Source organism: Bubalus bubalis, chromosome 20 (assembly GCF_019923935.1).
Source record: "Bubalus bubalis isolate 160015118507 breed Murrah chromosome 20, NDDB_SH_1, whole genome shotgun sequence".
NCBI classification, from domain to species: Eukaryota; Metazoa; Chordata; class Mammalia; order Artiodactyla; family Bovidae; genus Bubalus; species Bubalus bubalis.
Genome location: NC_059176.1, coordinates 43,832,789 through 43,853,445, shown reverse-complemented (window position 1 = coordinate 43,853,445; position 20,657 = coordinate 43,832,789). Strand labels below are relative to the sequence as shown.

General features: G+C 46.8%; 1 protein-coding gene across 4 annotated transcripts in view; it reads left to right on the top strand.

The window, feature by feature from the left end:
• The window catches only part of ARNT2 (aryl hydrocarbon receptor nuclear translocator 2), a 191,059-nt gene that overhangs the window by 31,164 nt on the left and 139,238 nt on the right, over nt 1-20,657 (top strand). For all 4 annotated transcript variants that reach the window (XM_025271546.3, XM_025271545.3, XM_045163834.1 and 1 more), the window contains exons 2-3: nt 8,008-8,122; nt 15,678-15,725. In XM_025271546.3, coding sequence (XP_025127331.3) covers nt 8,008-8,122; nt 15,678-15,725 — 163 coding nt within the window. The remainder of the gene's footprint in view (nt 1-8,007; nt 8,123-15,677; nt 15,726-20,657) is intronic.

Sequence of the window (20,657 nt, the reverse complement as noted above, 5' to 3'; positions counted from 1 at the left end):
AGGGTAAGCACCTAATGTAAATCTTTTAGGTAAATCTATACCTATTAGCTATAGGTATACATTTAGCCCCTCCTTTTTGGATTTTCTTCCCGTTTTGGTCACCACAGAGCACTGAGTAGTGTCCTGCGCTGTACAGTAGGTTATTAGTTATTGATTTTATACATAGTGAAAGTAAAAGGCAAGTCGCTCAGTCATGTCCAACTCTTTGCGACCCCATGGACTGTAGCCTACCAGGGTCCTCGTCCATGGGATTTTCCAGGCAAGAGTACTGGAGTGGGTTGCCATTTCCTCCTCCAGGGGATCTTCCCAACCCAGGGATTGAACCCGGCTCTCCTGCATTACAGGCAGATGCTTTACCATCTGAGCCACCAGGGAAGCCCCTAGTAAGTGTATATATGTTGATGTTTATCATCATCATTAAGCCAACACATTCCATTGTTGGACACTCTTTTTATTAAGAAGTCATCCTCTTCCTTTGACTCATTCATTCACTGCTTCTAGCTCTCCAGCTGTGTATGCTTTCGAATGTGTCTTACAGTGAAACCCTTTAAAAATATTTATTTCTCTATTTGTGTTCATTAAATTAACACATCATTTGATTAATGTTAAATTAGCACAAGTTATTTGGGAAAAAATCCTAGTATATTCAGAAATAAAAAGAGCTTTTAGGAGGAAATAAAACCCACCTATAATTCCCACAACAAAAGTAGCCAAGTTTAACACATTGGTGTCCTTGTATCCGCCTTCCCGTCTTTTTCTGCACATACGGCAAGTACACACGCACTGCCCTGGCATCCTCTTGTGCGTGCGTGCTCAGCTGCTTCAGTCATGTCTGACTCATTGAGATCCCATGGACTGTAGCCCACCAGGCTCCTCTGTCCATGGATTCTCCAGGCAAGCATACAGGAGTGAGTTGCCATGCCCTCCTCCAGGGGATCTTCTGGACCCAGAGATGGAATCCTCATACTCCTGTGGTTCCTGTGTTGCAGGCAGGTTCTTTACCGCTGAGCCACCAGGGACGCCCTTGTGAGGCATGGGTAATTTGATGTCTCTTGATACATACTGCCAAGTCCTCCTACACAGAGGCTGTGTTCTTGCACACCCCAGGGTATGACTGTGGCCAGGTCGTCACCTGTTAGGTATCTCATGCTATTTCCTCTCTGCCCAGTGCTATAGTCAAGGTTCCACTTTACTTCCTTTTGAAGTGAAATTCAGAAACCCTGCACATCAATAGTGTACTCACAGGACTACTTTCCATCTAATTGAATAGCATTTTCTATTCCACTGAAAACCATGCTCTGCCTGGAGACCCTCACCTCTGACACCAAGTGAGTGAACTTTCTCTGCCCACTTTTCCTGGATGGATGTCCTAGGAGCTTTGCTAACTTATATTCAAATCATATGGAGAAATTGCCAGGTTTAGGGAGCAGGTAGTCGCTTATCCAAAGAAGGCTGACACCCCCGGATCAGTTGGTAGATATGGATGTAGGTTATAGATGAGAGAGATGTATTTTTTATATTTCTATTTGAATGTACTAAGAGTGGTTTTTAAAAGATGTTAGAGAAAAGTTTAACCTTTCAAGTGAATTTTGGTCTCATCGATTGCATATTTTGCTTGGTTTGTTTGGTATCTAAAACACTGTGTTAGTTACCACAATGATATTTGGTAAAATGAGACATCCATTCCATGAATCAGTTAAGAAATACGAACAGCAGCAGATTTCCTTGACGTCATAAACTGTATTTGTCTTAAACCCGCAATTATATTCAAGGACCAAGCAAGTTTACTTACCATCACCATAATCATGATCATTTTAATCATTGGTGCTTGAGAGTTTTTTCCCTTCCCAGACACTGTCTGAGGCTCTTTATAAACATTATCCTTAATTTTTCAAGTGATCCTTTAAAGTAGATTATTATTAAGAAGTTTTTGGGTTGTAATTTGAAACCAGATATGTTTCACTGCAGAACCCCATGGCCTTTCTATTCCCACTTACTGGTCATTATTATCAAATTATCTCGGAAACTCTGGTCAATGAAATAAGACTTGAAAAGAAATCAAACATTTAACTATTTGAAGTGAGAAAATAGTATTATTGGTAGCCCATAGGCTTGGTAAAATTAGAAAATTCATAAGATTTAATGACAAATTATTAGAGCAAATTTGAAAATTTGGTGAAACGGCAGGACACATGGCAATGGCCCTAGAAACTCTTTATCCAGGAATTCAGATTTTGAAACGATAATACATACACAGAACAGCAAGGGAGGGGAGGGCAGCGCCTATCTAGCTGCTGGTCAAATCAGTTGATATCACTTGTGAAGAGTTACTGCAGCACAATTGTCTTCATAGCTACTAAGCAATCAGAAAGTATCTGGGAAAGGTGATCTCATTCACACCAGTAGCAATGATCATAATACACAATACAGTGTCACATCATAGTAACATCATAAAGTAGAAATAAACTGAATGCTGGGACTTCGCTGGTGGTCCAGTGGCTACGACTTTGAGCTCCCAGTGCAGGGGTCCCAGATTTGATTCCTGGTCAGGGAGCTAGACCCCACATTGCCACAAGTAAGAGTTCGCATGCTGCAACTCTAGATCCCATATGCTGCAACTCAGACCTGAAGCAGCCAAATCAATAAGTAAATAGAATGAAAGTGTTAAAGAAGTTAGTCATTATTTAAAAAAAAAACTTACGGGGAAAAGGAAGGACTAGAATAAATGAGGTTAGGACAATTGATCTTTTCTTCTGCTGTGGACTGAACTGTATCTTCCCAAAATTCATTTGTTGAAGCCTTAACACCCCAGTTGACTGTTCTGAAGATAGAGCTTATGGCAGGTAGTTAAGGTTAAATGAGGTTATGAGGTCATGAGTCTGCTGCAGCGTCACTTCAGTCGTGTTCGACTCTGTGCGACCCCATAGACGGCAGCCCACCAGGCTCTGCCGTCCCTGGATTTCTCCAGGCAAGAACACTGGAACACCAAGAACATTAGTAGTCTTATAAGAAGAGAAAATGTGATGACATGGAGGGAAGGTGGCAGTCTGTAATCCAGCAAGAGGGTTCTTACTGCAACCAGTTTGGCTGGCACCTTCATCTTGGACTTCCCATTTTCCAGACTGGGTGGAAATACATTTCTTTTGTTCAGGCCTCTCAGTGTATGGTATTTTGTTATGGCAACTGGAGCTGATCAATACATCTTAAAACTCTACCTCTTAAGGCTTTGTCTAGTGTTAAAAAAATCTTTCAACCTAAAAAAGCAAGCAACAAATAGGAGAAAGATTGTTAAGTATTTTCAGAAAATTTGGCAAAGCTTCAGTATCTGTCATAAAAAGCATCTTACAACTAGATGAGAAAGAACATCTGAAACTTAGAAGAGAAATGGATATAAGATATATGAATGCAGGGGGATTGGGGGATCCAAGAGGGAGGGGATATATGTATACCTGTGGCTGATTCACTTCATTGTACAGAAAAACTAATCCAACATTGTGAAGCAGTTATCCTTCCATCTAAAAAAATAAACATAAAATAAAAAAAGATATACAAATGCAATTTACAAGAGAAAAGTAGAACTAGAATGAGCCACGTTTTCTTAGAAATGCTTCTTGAAAATGAGAAAGAAATCTAAAACAGAGGGGATATGTGTATACATATAAGTGATTCAGTTTGCTGTACAGCAGAAATTTAACAATATTGTAAAGCAACTACATTCCAATAAAAACTAATTAAAAAAGAAATGCTTCTTGAGTTGGGGAAGGGGTCGTTTTGGCCATTGTGGCTGGTGAGCCGACATCCGTCTGTTTTGTCTGGGTAGCCCTCTTTGCTGGGGAGGTGTTTGTGCCTCTCAGTCTTCAGATTCTGTTAATGTATTTGCTCCCTTGCTCCTCTCCCCCTAAAGCCACCATGCTCTGGCTTTATGACACCCTCACGTCACATGTAAAGATTGCAGCTGGCTCAGTGTATCTGTCAGGTGACCTTCATGAAGCATATGCTTTCTCCATGGTAGAAACTACTTGTGTCTACCTGCCAACTTACATTTGGCATCTTGCACCACGCTGGGAGGGCACAAGAATATACCCAGTGGGCGTTGATGGAGGCAAGCTGGTTGTGGGCCTGTCCTCACTGGCCCTTCTTCTGGGCCGATGAAACTTAATCATGGGAAATGGTCACGCAGAATAAGATGACAGCAAGTCTGGGCCCTCCCTGTGGCCCGGCCCCTGGTCCAGGGGGCGCACCTGGGCAAGTCACTGAATCTCTCTTTCCTTGTGTCCCTCATCTCTTTGAGGAAAGAACTGGACTTTCCAAACTCCTCAACCCTTGCCCCATAGACAGGGTTTCTGTGGAGCATTACAGTCCACATAAAATGGGACACATATCATCTTCTTTCCTAACTGCACATTGTCTTCCTTTTTCTACTCCTTCCTCCTCCTTGCCAACCTCTGAGCCAGAAGGTGACTGCAGGTGGGCCTTTCCAAGTCTGCAGACACGGGTAAAAATTTCTCAAAGCTTGACATGTCCTTAGTTCAAAGGCAGGAACGAGATAGTTGACTTTAAAAAACTAGAGTCACGTGAAACATTATTTGTTCAGAAAACGCATTTTAGGAGTCTCCACATGGACTTCCCTAGTGGTCCAGTGGTTAAGAATCTGCCTGCCAATGCAGGGGATACTGCATGGGTTCGATCCCTGATTTAGGAAGATCCCACATGCAGCACAGCAACTGAACCTGTGCTTCACAATTACTGAGCCCGCACGCCTTGGAGCCTGTGCTCTGCAACAAGAGAAGCCTCTGCAGTGAGAGGCCGCACACCGCAACAAAGAGTAGCCCCTGCTCACTACAGCTGGAGAAGGCCTGTGAGCAGCAATGAAGACCCAGTGCAGCCCCCCAAATTAATTAATTAATTGATAAACATTAATTAGAGACCTTTATGGTATCCTGGGATCAGTTCAGTTCAGTTCAGTCGCTCAGTTGTGTCCGACTCCTTGCGACCCCATGAATCGCAGCACGCCAGGCCTCCCTGTCCATCACCAACTCCCAGAGTTCACTCAGACCCACGTCCATCGAGTCAGTGATGCCATCCAGCCATCTCATCCTCTGGCATCCCCTTCTTCTCGTGCCCCCAATCCCTCCCAGCATCAGAGTCTTCTCCAATGAGTCAACTCTTCGCATGAGGTGGCAAAAGTACTGGAGTTTCAGCTTTAGCAACATTCCTTCCAAAGAAATCCCAGAGCTGATCTCCTTCAGAATGGACTGGTTGGATCTCCTTGCAGTCCAAGGGACTCTCAAGAGTCTTCTCCAACACCACAGTTCAAAAGCATCAATTCTTCGGCACTCAGCCTTCTTCACAGTCCAACTCTCACATCTATACATGACCACTGGAAAAACCATAGCCTTGACTAGATGGAACTTTTTTGGCAAAGTAATGTCTCTGCTTTTGAATATGCTATCTAGGTGGGTCATGACTTTCCTTCCAAGGAATAAGCGTCTTTTAATTTCATGGCTGCAGTCACCATCTGCAGTGATTTTGGAGCCTAAAAAAATAAAGTCTGACACTGTTTCCACTAGTCACAGTTAAATAAATGTCCTCCTATTAGGACTTCTCAGTCTGTTTTGGGTGGACTTTGGAATCTTGGAGAGGGGAAAAAAGGTGTGGCTTTTCCCTCGCGCGTTTGACCACGGAACCCTTTTCTTGGAAAATCTTAAGGGCCTGATGTTCTATGAGACTTACTTTGGGAAGTGGTGACTTTTGTTTTGCCCGTGTTTGCACTGGCAGTGACTCAGCCTTCAGTTTGAGGCCTTAATGGACTTAACATGGTTTAGCCTCCATTTCAGGAAAAAATACAAATTTCTTATCAGAAGCAGGCAGATGTCAGATTATCAAGTCATTGCTGGTCGTACTGCCTAGCTGTAACAAATACAGTACATTCACTGTCTACAGTGGAGAGGATTACATTAGTTGAAAGAAAAACCTGATAGCTCTCAAATTTTTGTGAATCTAGTGGAGTAGCTAAATTAAGATTATGTCTGTTAGTACTGTGAGATTTTTCTTCAGAAGTTTCAAGGGGACTAGTTTAAGTTGACCTTGCTAAGTCACTTCAGTTGTGTCCGACTCTGTGCGACCCCATAGAGGGCAGCCTACCAGGCTCCCCCGTCCCTGGGATTCTCCAGGGAAGAACACTGGAGTGGGTTGCCATTTCCTTCTCCAATGCATGAAAGTGAAAACTGAAAGTGAACTTGCTCAGTCGTGTCTGACTCTTAGCGACCCCATGGACTGCAGCCTACCAGGCTCCTCCGCCCATGGGATTTTCCAGGCAAGAGTACTGGAGTGGGGTGCCATTGCCTTCTCTGGAATATGTTTATTAAACACAATGTCTTTGGACATAACTGAGGATCAGATGCCTCTGTGGTTTCTGGGAGGAGGCAGAGCTGTAACTTCTGAGCATCACCAGCATTCCTTCACTAACAAGGGTCCAGATTTTCATATTTATCCCAGACTGTCTTTCTGAAATACATTTTTGTAGACTCTTGCTTCCCTTCTGCCCTGGATAAGAGTTAGGCTGAGAAAATCGAGCCCTGTGCAAGTCATTTCCAAGAGCAATAAACAGGATCAGAGAGGCCACTGGAGGATTGCTCTTGCCATTTAATGGTCTGAGGACAGGGCGTCTGAGTTCACGAGCTTGCCACAAGTGGGAAGGAGAAATTCTTAAACTGTGGTTTCTTTGAAATGTAGAATGCTGATCATTGCCTTAACAAGCTTCTGAAAATTTCTAGCTCGTAAGAAATAATATATTATGGTAGTGAAGCACGGGGAAGGCACTCTCATCTAATGACAGACCTACTTATGCTTTAAATTAATATTTCTGCCTCGGAGGCCTGGCTGTAGAGAGCCGCCCTCACTGGCTTGCCATGCAGCCTGTTGTTCAATCTCTAAGCTGTGTCTGACTCTTTGCGACCCCAGGGACTGCAGCATGCCAGGCTTCCCTATCCCTCACTATCTCCCGGAGCTTGCTCAAACTCATGTCCATTGAGTCGACAATGCCATCCATCCTCTGTTGTCCACTTCTCCTCCTGCCCTCAATCTTTCTCAGCATCAGGGTCTTTCTAATGAGGTCACATCAGGTGGCCAAAGTATTGGAGCTTCAGTTTCAGCATCAGTCCTCCCAGTGAATATTCAGGGTTGATTTCCTTTAGGACTAATTGGCTTGATGTCCTTGCAGTCCAAGGGACTCTCAAGAGTCTTCTCTGGCACCACAACTCAAAAGCATCAGTTCTTCAGTGCTCAGCCTTCTTTATGGTCCAGTTCTCACATCCATACATCCCTACTGGAAAAGCCATAGCTTTGATGATATGGACCTTTGTCAGCAAAGAGATGTCTCTGCTTGTTAATACACTGTCTAGGTTTGTCGTAGTTTTCCTTTCTTGTGGCCTGAGGGGGTGTTTTTAAGGCCCTGGGACCTCACGGTCTTCATCGTGAATGGAGGGCCAGGAAGGCCTCTACAGTCAGGGATTCTGAGTCCAAATTTAAGCAGGGGGCAGACTTTCTGCTTGAACACAGATGCCCAGGGTGAGGTCGGAGCATCTGTGATGCTGCTGCAGGAGACTGGCTCTCTAGGTTTGCCCCAGTGGGCTACCAGTATTTGGGACCAGCAGTGGTTCTTTCCCTGTAGCTTGTGCCATGTGCCTGAACTTCTGAACATCTTACCTGCCTCCACGTGACAGGAAACAAGAGTTCTTTATGAATGCTGTTAGCTGTGAGAACTTTTTTTTCTTTAACCACTGAAACTAAATATAGGCATGCTGCCTGGGATGTTGTTTTCCAGAGGAGAAAGGCAAAGCCCGGACTAGGGAAGGGCTCAGTCAGGTCACATGACTAAGGAAGGGCCAGTACCCAGGTTCCCCGGTTCTCCTCCCAGGTGGTGCTTTTGGTTAGCTGGACAATTTTTCTGCTCATTCCTGGACTTCTCTGTCATTAACAAAACCTCTCCTCTTTGCTGAATTACAGAAATGGCTTCAGACATCCCTGGCTCAGTGACGCTGCCCGTCGCCCCCATGGCGTCCACTGGACAGGTGAGGATGGCGGGGGCCATGCCCGCCCGAGGAGGAAAGCGGCGATCCGGGTAAGCCCCCTCGGTGTTTCTGGGAACTGCGTTGGATATGCGTTGCACAACATTCTTGACCTGTTAGGAAAATATTGTCTCTCCCTGTCCCAGAGAGTAAGAGCTCAGCAGTTTGCATCCTGTTTATTAGATTCCGTGGGATTCCTAACCAGGCATGTGATCGCCTCTAAGTGTTTTTGGGCCTCGGCACCCAGCTGGGGACTTCTGTTTGCTTGTTCTTACTGTGAGAACGGCTCTGTGGTCCTGCTGGGCCTTGCTCCAGCCATCTCTCTCAGGGAGGGGGCTCACCCATCCGTCCGCCTGAGCCCACCAGCCAGAGGCACCCTGAGGGTCGAGCTTCAGCTCCTGTGGGCAGCAAGGATCCCTCTGGTGCTTTCTGTTCTTTGCTCTGGGTACCAGTCTTTGCCAGGTGCTGTGCAGGAATTCCTCTCAAAAAAAAGAAAAAAACAAAACAAAACACCTGGCTCTAGTCCGGCATCTAAAGGCTGGGCAGCTTCCACTGTAACCTACTCTGCCCGTAATGTTGGTAAGAGTGATGAGTTCTGGTGTGACCAGAAAGACCATCACTCTTGAGCCGATGGAACCCAAAACAGCATGTACTCATGATGTACCACATCTGTAACTGAGTGCAGGTCTCAGAAACAAATCAGCCATCACAGATCCCTGCAAGAAGAACAGAGTCTACGTGGTCAGACTCTTGTTTATCAACCAACTCCTTTTCTTCATTGAATCAACTTCATTTTCAATGAAATATTTGATATACAAAGTTTCTCACATAAAGTCAGTTTGTCCTATGAATGCATTTTCCCATAACACAGGTTCTCCCCAGGAAGACAGGGCTCCTCATTTGTAAAATGGTCTCGCATTTTAAACCCGAGAGTTTCCTCTTAACCAATGCAATTCTTAAAGGTGCCTGGGCTGCCCCCAGCAGGGGTAGAGGTGGGGGGCAGGTGTATTTTGAGGATCTAGAATGGAATAGGATAGGATGAAAAAGTGCCTTCAGTGTTATCATTTTAGATGGTGAAAAGACTGCTGCCTGTGTGCTGGTCTTCAAAAGAGGGGCTAAGATTTTGGTGATTATGGAGGGGGTTATGGAGCCTGGTTCCCCACTTTCCCTTGGTTCAGCTCCCTCCCACCCCTGAATGCCCCCAGGGTGCTGATGCAGCCAGAGTTCCATCTTTACATGGGACCCACTGAGCTGTTGTGAGCAGTGGGGTGCTTGGGGCCACACTCCTCAGATCAGCCTGCCTCCAGCGCTTACTGCAAACCCAGATATCCTCCTTTAACCAGCTCTTCTTTCTAACTAGGTGCTAAGCTCAGTGGAGTCTGGGTTGTTAAAAGAATGCACTTGCTGTCAACATATCAACTTACTGCATTTTTTTTTTTTTAAAGAATCCAGGTCTTTAAAAAATTATTTTAAATGCCTTTGCTCTCTCACGTCCATTCCCTGGGGACAGAGCCTCAGTGCAGGCCCAGTCCTTTTTAAGAAGGCGGCACAGGACTCTCTGATGCAGGAAGGTAGGGCTGGGCCAGGCACCAGGCACAGGCAGAGAGGCTGGAGCCCAGTATTGCGGGAAGGAAAGTGGTCTCTGAGAGACTCTGCCAGGAGTCTGTGCCATTCCCCCGACCCCCGCCACCTGCCCGCCCCCAACCCCTGCAGAGTGTGTGCTAGGCTTCAGCGAGCTGAGGCTACTCCCCTCCCCCGCCCCCGAGATCCTGGCCCCAGCCTGACATCTGGACCCTGACTTCTGCTGGCTCCCTGAGCTGATGATCGGACAGTGGACTCAGGCTTCTTTGTGAAGGAGTCCTCCCAGCTGCCCCTTTCCCTCCCAGAGCACGTATACTCAGTGTGATTCCGGAGGTGGAGGAGGACCTTGGTGGGGTGAGACTGAGACACAACCTAGAGCAGGTGTCTCCAACCTGCTGGGTCCCCCACGGTACTGGTCCGTGACCTGTTAGGAACTGGGCTGCATAGCAGGAGGTGAGCAGCAGCGAGCAATGGAGTGAAGCTTCATCTATACTTGTAGCCGCTCTGCATCATTCCCATCACCACCTGAACTCCGCCTCCTGTTGGATCGGTGGGGGCATTAGCTTCTCATAGGAGCTCAAACTCTACAGTGAACGGCACATGCAAGGGATCTGGGTTGCCTCGCTCCTGATGAGAATCATCCCGAAACCTTCCCCCAGCCCCATCGGCAGAAAAATTGTCTTCCATGAAACTGATCTCCAGTGCTAAAAAGGTTGTGGACTGCTGGCTTAGAGTTCTGCTCCACTTAGAACCAAGGAAGCCCAATGCCAAGCAAAAAAACCAGAGGTTCAAGGGGATGAGCAGCAATTGCTGACACACCCTCCCAAGCAGGAGGAGGAGGACACACACCTCCGGAGGCAGATCAGGGAACCAGCCACCTCCCGGAGGCCTGTCCTTCATTATCTTCATTCTTAGAGCCCTACACCTGACTCCATTTCCCCCTTCAGAGGGAGCAGCCAGAAAACTGTGCTTCCTTCTGCTAAGCCCCTGGGACTCACGGGGGGAGCTCTGTGTCTCACAAAGAAACCTCCCTTTTCACAGGGTGGTTTCCAGAGTAATTCTTACCTCTGATATTTTTACATGTTTTGCTGAAATTCTGTGATGGAGGCCTTCACTGTTGTAGAGTAGCCACAGCAGTGATAAGGCTCTTCTGCTCTCAGCCCCCATGCTTGTACAAAGGAGACCCCGATGTAAGTCACGTTCCTCAAATAGCAGGTCACCCCACTGGGGCCCCTGCCCATGAACTGTGGCCATTTACACATGCTTCCCCATCCCTGCCATCTTGCCCCTCCTCCTCCTTCTCTCCTAGAGTGTTCAGCACAGTTAGAGACATAGGGAGGGGGAGAAGGAGAGAGGAGAGGTGGGTTGTGTTGTTCAGTCGCTCAGTCGTGTCCAACTCCTTGTGACCCCATGGACTGCGGCATGCCAGGCTTCTCTGTCCTTCACTCTCCTGGAGTTTGCCCAAACATGTCCAGTATTCTTGCCTGAAAAGTCCCATGGACAGAGGAGCCAGGTGGGCTACAGTCCATGGGGTTGCAGAGAGTTGGACATGACTGACGTGACTTAGCATATTAGCACACATGTCCATTGAGTTGGTGATGTCATTCAACCATCTCATCCTCTGTCTCCCCCTTCTCCTTCTGCCTTCAATCTTTCCCAGAATCAGGGTCTTTTCCAATGAGTTGGCTCTTTGCATCAGTTGGCCAAAGTCTTGGAGCTTCAGCTTCAATATCAGTCCTTCCAATGAATATTTAGGGTTAATTTCCTTTAGGATAGACTGGTTTGATCTCCTTGCTGTCCAAGAGATGGGCTGTGGCGGGTGGAAGGATCCTTCCTCCCGCTCCTCTTCCCTACCCAGGTCTTCCCACTCTGACTTGGTTATTCTGGTGGAGGAACTTGTCCCGATTCCCAGGATAACTACCCAGCCCTGGGGTTTCAGAGCCAAGTAGAACTGACCCCTAGTGGGTTTGGCTCCCCTGGCCACATGCCTGGCCCAGTGCCGAGGATCCTCTGGCCCGAATGTTCCCTCCACTCCCCTGACAGGCTCCCCAGTACACGTCTTAGCAAGCTCCGTGCTCTGCGGGCAGTGGGGACACAAGGTGAAGGTTCAGAAGTTTCAGATTCTTTGCAAAGTGATTCCACATGTGTGGGGGAAGGAAGCAGAAGCCAGTCACCTGGGCTGCATTTTTGTAGAGGACTCCCTGATCCCGGTGAGGGGATGGGATGGGGCTAGGGGGCACCCACAGGGCACATTGGGTTCTTTTCAAAAGACAGGGGGGTGGGCTGTCATTGTTGTGGACAGGTTGTGCCCACTCCAGAGTCAGCCCCTATCGGGAAGGGGAGGTAAGGGTGGTGAGGACCAGGAGTCCTAGCCCCTTCCCGCTGCCTTGGAGTCAGATGCTGGGCTTCTAAAGCATCATCATTGAGGAGAATGATTTCCAAATCGTGTGCAGCCAGTACACCAGCGTCTCCCTGCAGTGTAAGCCCGTGGCTGCTGGAATGTGGTTACGTAAGTACATGTTTCGCTTGGCTCGGATTATGCAGTAGTGATGCTGTCATCTGGCATTTGCTGGCACCCATGTCCCTTCACCTTTTGTCAATAGCAGCTTCGAGCAGCCCAGGGTTGCTCCTTTGCTGAGCTCTACAACCAGCCTGGCGGGCACGGCCTGTCATCTTTTTTCATAAGAGCAAAAGTGGATTCTTTGATGACTCATAGTGGATGATGCATTATTATTATTATTACACAATCGCTGTGAGGCAGATTCACATTGCTCACTCTGAACCAGATGCAAGCTCAAAAGTGCCTTTCACGACTTTTTATTGAGGGTAGAAATCATGCTCAGAACAGGAAAGTGAGGCAGAAGGCATCTTCAGCCCACCTTTGGAGGACTCTTACCTCATCCACTGATGGTACCAAATTCTTCAAAGTGAACACAATAGGACTTAAAAGTCATATTTTGATTTCTCTCCTTTATTATCCAGATGCTGTGGTATAATAGAGATACATAAAAGATACAAAACAAAGGATGATTTACTTGGAGTTTTTATAGCAGGAGAAATAAACAGAGCTATTGGAGTCATATTTAAAGTGGAGCATTTGAATTGATGACAGAAGACCCAAAGGCAGGGTCTTGGCAAGGAGTCTTCCAAAAGATCCTTCTGTCCTCAGAAGTTGCAATTTTTCTGTGTGGCTGATGAGCAGTGAGTCGTTTTGGGGTCAAGTGAGTTACCCTGAGGATCTAAACAGTCGTTTGTGTCCTGTTTTCTCTCCTGAGTTCACCCCGACACGATACATTTCACAATTCCTACATGTGATCGCAGCTCATATGTGATCACACACCTGCATGGGTAGAAAGGTACAGATCTGTGGTCCCTGAATTTTCATAGAGAAGTCCTGCTTCCTCAGTTTTCAGCAGTCTTCAGAAAACTGCCTCCAGAGCCTGGCACTCCGTCTCTTACACTCTGCTTGATTGGGTTGACGTGGTCCAGACCGGGACCGTTTACCCTGAGGCTCTCCTCTCTACCCGTCTGCCGCTTGAGGATGGGGTAAAGAACTGAGCTGTCCTTATGAAAATGAGGGTGACATAGCCCTGGTTGGCCCAGGGCTTCCCCGGCTCCAGCACTGAAGCGCTTCCCCCCCGCGGATCCCCTCCTGGGAAAATCAGGACATATGTCACCCTCAACACCCCAAAGATCTGCAGGCTCAGGAGGGACGGCTGACTAAAAAACTGCATCTTGCAGGAGCCAGATGATCACAGTCCTATCAACTGGAGCTGAAAGGCATTTTAAAGATAACTGATCATCTCGCACCCACTTGAGGTTTATCTAAATGCTTGCATAAATCCATTGGAATTCTGAAAATGCGATTTCTTTTTCTTAACCACTGAGCTGTTTTTGACAGCCCAGGGGTGTTAAGTAACCTTTCTGTCTGCAGCAAAGTCGCTCTTACCCATGATGAACACTAGGTGACGGTGTGGTTCTGCAGCGCTGCAGAAGCCCAGAGACAGGCTTTTTAGTGCTTTCTTCTCCTGGATGTCAGAGAAGGCAATGGCACCCCACTCCAGTACTCTTGCCTGGAAAATCCCATGGACAGAGGAGCCTGGAAGGCTGCAGTCCATGGGGTCACTGAGGGTCGGACACGCCTGAGCGACTTCACTTTCACTTTTCACTTTCATGCATTGGAGAAAGAAATGGTAACCTACTCCAGTGTTCTTGCCTGGGAAATCTCAGGGACGAGGGAGCCTGGTGGGCTGCCGTCTATGGGGTCTCCCAGATGTAATTTTCAGGAAAGGTGAGGCGAAGCCTTAGTAGTTAAGCAGCGTATTGGTGACTTTCCTTCCTTTAGGAAGTCGTGCATTCAGCCTTCATTTTCCCACAACGTAGACAACTCTGCTGCTGCTGTCTGGTACCCCGTTACACACTCTGCATTGTGGGGGGTCCTTGTCTCTCTCTCCCAGGGATGTTTTAATTCTATTTTTCCTTTCTTATAATTTTTCTTCCCTGCCTCCCCTCTTCTAATTGTGCACAAGTATTTTTGTTATTGTTACCGTCATCTCTTTAGTTATATAACTCCTTTTGTTCCTTTATTCTGAATGCAAGCCCTCAAGTCTGGAACTTGGGGGTTCTAAATGGGCATAAATCCCATCAGGTCATCTCAGATCAGAACTCTGGTCACACTGCTCATAAAACAAGATAAAAATAAACAAATGATTGTAAAGAAAAAACAGTGTTCCTTTGCCCTGTGTCATCCCAGTCCTTTGGTTCCCCAAGTAACCCCAAAGCCTGGAGAGTTTACCTCTTTAGGGCCCTCTCCCATGTGCTTGTGGAGTGATAGCTCTTCCCTTGAAAGTTGGCCTGGGAGCCCCGAGCCCTCCCCACGTCACCACTACGCCCTGCGCCCCAGCCTGAGAGCTGCGGGTGGGGTCATGTCTCCCATGAGGCCAGCAGCCGTGGCACCTGTAGTGTGGTTCTGGAGCACACCCGCCATTCTTGTGGCAAGCTCCTGGCCACCAGGCAGGCTGGATTCCCTTCTGCCTGGAGGCCACGGGAACTGTGTCCCGCTCAATCCATCAGGCCCCCTAAGAACAAGATGGGGAGTGCAGAATGCCTGAGACGTTCTTCCTCAAGGAAGCCCACTCCCCGTGAATGTCCGGGAGAATCAAAACATCTGTACTGTTTCTATTTTGTTCCTGAAGACTCTGGGTACACCTCGTACTAATTAACTGTTCTGCCGTAACATCTTCAAGGAGTAAAATTAATTGACATTAGGGAGGGCTGCTTTGTTGTTTTTCTTTTTTTGAGAAGGAGAGTTTGGGATATCAGCTAAACAAATATCAGTCAAAACTTTTCAATGTTTGTTTGGAGAGACCCAGTAAAGTGGGAATCTGAGTATGTCTTGGGTAAGTTTCAATAAGCAGACAGCCACTCTGACTAACTCAGGCACTAAACAACTGTATCTCCTCCCACATCCATTTACTTGGACCCAGAGTTTATAGGGTAATGGCCTTAAATGCCTTTTTCACTTAACTCATCGAGGCCAGCCAAGTCGTCACATGGCACAACTAGCAGTATGCCTTCTTTGCCTCTAAAGCTTCTTGTTTCCAAGCTCCCTGGAGCTTTCTCCATCTGTTAATATACCACTAGATAGTCAAAGGAGGAAGTCCAGTGTTGATACATGATGTGGAGGGGTGCAGGTGTCCCCAAAGATGGTGGGAAATATGGGGTGCTGACTTTTCCAGCACGGCAGCCTGTAAAGGGTTCTTGAAGGGTCGAGTCAGTATTTCAGCACTGTGCAGAAGCCCTCAACCACGTGATTAATGACGCTGGTACCGTAGACCTTTCATTTTGCCTTTTCTTGTCCCAAACCTGTTTGAGGACTGTGTGGAGATGCTGTTTATCGCACTGTCAAGGGCTAGGATTGTTGGAGAGCAGTCTGACCAAATCAACCCCCCTCAAGCCAACAGCTCATGTGTCCAGTTAAATGTTCTACTTCTAATGAATGCTCACTTGTGAACTTGACTTTTCCAGAATGGACTTTGATGATGAAGATGGCGAAGGCCCCAGCAAGTTTTCAAGGTGAGTTTCCTTTGTGTTCCCTAGATTTAAAGAAGCCCAAATAGCCAGTTATCACCTTATTGGAATGTATAGGGGTTTGAATGTCTTTTGTCATTGAAAAAAAACCATTGCCTGTTACATGGCATGGGAGGGGAGTTTGTGGGGAGAATGGATATGTGTATATGTATGGCTAAGTCCCTTCACTGTGCACCTAAAACTCACAACATTGTTAAATGGCTGTACTCCAATACAAAATAGTTTTAAAACCTTTAAAAAAAGAAGAAGAAAGCCATTGCCTGTAGCTTGACGGCCTTGTCCTTCATTCTGTGCTTATATTTGGCTCAGGGACAGGTAACTCTTAGCAAAATCTGCCATATCCCAGCCTAGATTTTCAAAAGTTAAGTATTAACAAGTGATTAACTCTGTTGGCTTTTTAAATTAAACAGACTGCTAGTTTTAATGGATCCCTTTTTAAAAGACAGGCCTAGAGTTCAAGTTTAGAAAAACAATCAAGATAAAGCCTCTTTTTCTACCATGGGAAATAAGGAGAAATATAAGAAACCTGGGTGGCCCTGTTCTGGATGCAGAAAACTGGACCTTAAGTTCCTAAGAGCTACGTCACTCGCTGGCCACATGACAACATCTCTAACTAGGCTCTGCAGGGCTGTCTGGAGTGCAGACTGCCTTCCAGAAGGATGCTAGCCCGTGGGTGCTGTGATGGTAGGTGCATCACTTACATGAAGGGTGAGGCGTGCCCTGTCCCATGGCTCTTTATTATTATTATTATCTTGTTTTAAGTTATGGGAGAAAGTTTGGCAAGGTTGAGAAAAAGAGCAAAGATCATTCCATCAACCTTAGCAAACTTCCCATCTACATCAGTTTACTTATGGAAGGACCTACTGTGACATTCCTCCTCACTCCACCCCCCCACCCCCTCCACTGCCCAAGAATTCCTAATTCTTGGTTGCTGATGAATTTGAAAACCTCCCCTGGGTGATGGGTACCTTTCTCTGGTATGCACAGCCCACAGTTTGGACTGACAGCCTCGGTTATTTAATAAAAGTTTTTTAGGACTTCCCTGGTGGTCCTCAGTGATCAATGCAAAGAAATAGAGGAAAACAACAGAATGGGAAAGACTAGAGATCTCTTCAAGAAAAATTAGAGATACCAAGGGAACATTTCATGCAAAGATGGGTTCGATAAAGGACAGAAATGGTATGGACCTAACAGAAGCAGAAGATATTAAGAAGAGGTGGCAAGAATACACAGAACTGTACAAAAAAGATCTTCACGACCCAGATAATCACAATGGTGTGATCACTGACCTAGAGCCAGACATCCTGGAATGTGAAGTCAAGTGGGCCTTAGAAAGCATCACTACGAACAAAGCTAGTAGAGGTGATGGAATTCCAGTTGAGCTATTTCAAATCCTGAAAGATGATGCTGTGAAAGTGCTGCACTTAATATGCCAGCAAATTTGGAAAACTCAGCAGTGGCCACAGGACTAGAAAAGGTCAGTTTTCATTCCAATCCCGAAGAAAGGCAATGCCAAAGAATGCTCAAACTATCGCACAATTGCACTCATCTCACACGCTAGTAAAGTAATGCTCAAAATTCTCCAAGCCAGGCTTCAGCAATACGTGAACCGTGAACTTCCAGATGTTCAAGCTGGTTTTAGAAAAGGCAGAGGAACCAGAGATCAAATTGCCAACATCCGCTGGATCATCAAAAAAGCAAGAGAGTTCCAGAAAAACATCTATTTCTGCTTTATTGACTATGCCAAAGCCTTTGACTGTGTGGATCACAATAAACTGTGAAAAATTCTGAAAGAGATGGGAATATCAGACCACCTGATCTGCCTCTTGAGAAATCTGTATGCAGGTCAGTAAGCAACAGTTAGAACTGGACATGGAACACCAGACTGGTTCCGAATAGGAAAAGGAGTACGTCAAGGCTGTATATTGTCACCCTGCTTATTTAACTTCTATGCAGAGTACATCGTGAGAAACGCTGGGCTGGAAGAAGCACAAGCTGGAATCAAGATTGCCAGGAGAAATATCAATAACCTCAGATATGCAGATGACACCATCCTTATGGCAGAAAGTGAAGAGGAACTCAAAAGCCTCTTGATGAAAGTGAAAGTGGAGAGTGAAAAAGTTGGCTTAAAGCTCAACATTCAGAAAATGAAGATCATGGCATCTGGTCCCATCACTTCATGGGAAATAGATGGGGAAACAGTGGAAACAGTGTCAGACTTTATTTTTCTGGGCTCCAAAATCACTGCAGATGGTGACTGCAGCCATGAAATTAAAAGACGCTTACTCCTTGGAAGGGAAGTTATGACCAACCTAGATAGCATATTCAAAAGCGGAGACATTCCTTTGCCAACAAAGATTCGTCTAGTCAAGGCTATGGTTTTTCCTGTGGTCATGTATGGGTGTGAGAGTTGGACTGTGAAGAAGGTTGAGCGCCGAAGAATTGTTGCTTTTGAACTGTGGTGTTGGAGAAGACTCTTGAGAGTCCCTTGGACTGCAAGGAGATCCAACCAGTCCATTCTGAAGGAGAACAGCCCTGGGATTTCTTTGGAGGGAATGATGCTGAAGCTGAAACTCCAGTACTTTGGCCACCTCATGCGAAGAGCTGACTCATTGGAAAAGACTCTGATGCTGGGAGGGATTGAGGCAGGAGGAGAAGGGGATGACAGAGGATGAGATGGCTGGATGGCATCACTGACTCAATGGACGTGAGTTTGAGTGAACTCCAGGAGTTTATGATGGACAGGGAGGCCTGGCGTGCTGCGATTCATGGGGTCTCAAGGAGGCAGACATGACTGAGCGACTGAACTGAACTGGTGGTCCAGTGGCTAAAACTTTGCCTTCCAATGCAAGGGGTGTGGGTTCGATCCCTGTTCAGGGAGCTAAGATCCCGTATGCCTCGTGGTCAAAAAACCAAAACATAAAACAGAAGCAGTATTAGCAGTATTGTAACAGAGTCAATAAAGGCTTTAAAAATGGCCCACATTAAAAAAAAAAAAAAACCCTAAAAAAAATGTTTAGAAGAATGATGTCTGTATTGAACTCTGTACCCATGACCTCCCCCAGTTTGCTCATTCTCTTGGAAGTTACTTTTGGTCAGGTTCCTTTTACCCGTCTTATAGGTGTGAATTGAGCATCCTTTCCCCAAACCCAAGAGAAACAGGCATCTAGTTCCTATTTCTGGGCTTCCCTGGACTCTCCAGGTCCATTGGAAGTCTCAACCTTGATTCACTTTCCTCCCTGAGAACTCTGAGTTCCGCCCTCCACTCAGTTCTGGTGAGACAGGAGCAAGGAAGTGGAACCCTCTTTGATCTCTGATGACCCTTCTAATCAAATCAAGACACAGGTTTCAACAACAAGAGCATGTATTATTTTCCCCTGGGTGCAGACAGAACCCAAGCTTGATGTCCATGTCTTTCTTAGGATACATGTGAATAGCAGGGAGCGCTGTGTTCCTGAAAGGAAGCTGACCTGGGAAATAAGGGCACATGTCACCCCAGCTTGATTTGCGCCTGCCTTACACAGCCTTCTTTTGTGAGGAAACAAAGCCTTGTGATTCCTCTGGATCAGAATTCCCCTGGAGATAATGTTCCATAGCGTGTTGACCTCAGGAAGCGACGGTTCCTGGGTCTCAGAACAGAAGGAGGAAGAGAGAGATGAGTGACATTTGCTTGATGGAAGATCAGTGTCAGTGATGAAATAATAGTTCAGGGACACAGAGAACTCATCGTGTGGAGTCCCACCAGGAAGAAACAGATCCTAGACTCTGCTGTAAGCCTGCCCTTGAGTCAGGTTGTACGGAAGTCAGGGTTCAAACCTGGGCTTCTGTGAACCACATCCTTCCCCCTCCCCTCACATTAAAAATAAGAGGGAAAGATGGGGTGAGCTTACAACATATGCTGGTGCCGGTGGGAGCCTGGGGCCGCTTCACTCTGACGGCAGAAGGGTTGATGGACCTGTCGGCTGCTGGGGACATCTGAGCTGCTCCCAGCTGGGGAGACCACTGAGTTCACCCCTCCCTTCGCTTTGCCAGCTGCACTGGCCACCATCCAGAGGTAGGCCAGAGAGACTGCTGCAGGCTGTCTCCCTCGGCAGCAGGCATGGCATGCCTTGGGGCGGTTTCTGTTTCCTCCTCCTGTGTTCACAGTTAGCCGAGGGAGCCCTCAGGCCAGGTGTCGGAAGACAGGGGCTGAGAGGCAGGTGTCTCGCCAGCAGAGTTTGCTGTCTCAGAAACCAGCCAGCATGCTAGGCCATGGTTTGTGTCACCCTGAGCTACCCTGGTGGCTCAGATGGTAAAGATCCCCCCTACAGTGCACGAGACGTAGGAGACACAGGTTTGATCCCTGGGTCCAGAAGATCCCAGGAGGGCACAGCAACCCACTCCAGTATTCTTGCCTGGAGAATCCCATGGACAGAGGAGCCTGGTGGGCTACAGTCCATAGGGTTGCAAAGAGTCGGACATGACTCTGCAACTAACACTTTCACTTCTTTACATCACCCTGATGTGTGTGCAGCCAGCTTTCCCAGCTTCTTTTGAGGGTGGTCCCAAATTCAAATGTCCCATGTGCTATCAGACGTTCTGTCTCAATTTCGGATTTGGAGAATATGGTCACAGTCACATAGGAGGTACATTGTAGCCAATTAGGTTTGCTTCCTATGTTCTCACAGCAGGTGTCAGATGTTAAGCTGCTTACAGATCACACAGATGTACACACATGCATTTTTAAATAGATAAAAGAGGATTTATTTATATATGTGTGTATGTGCTAAGTCTCTTCAGTCATGTCTCACTGTTCGACCCCATGGCTATAGCCCTTAAGGGATGGGATTCTCCAGGCAAGAATACTGGAGTGGGTTGCCATTTCCTCCCCCCAGGGGATCATTGCAACCCGGGGACTGAACCCATGTCTCTCGTCTC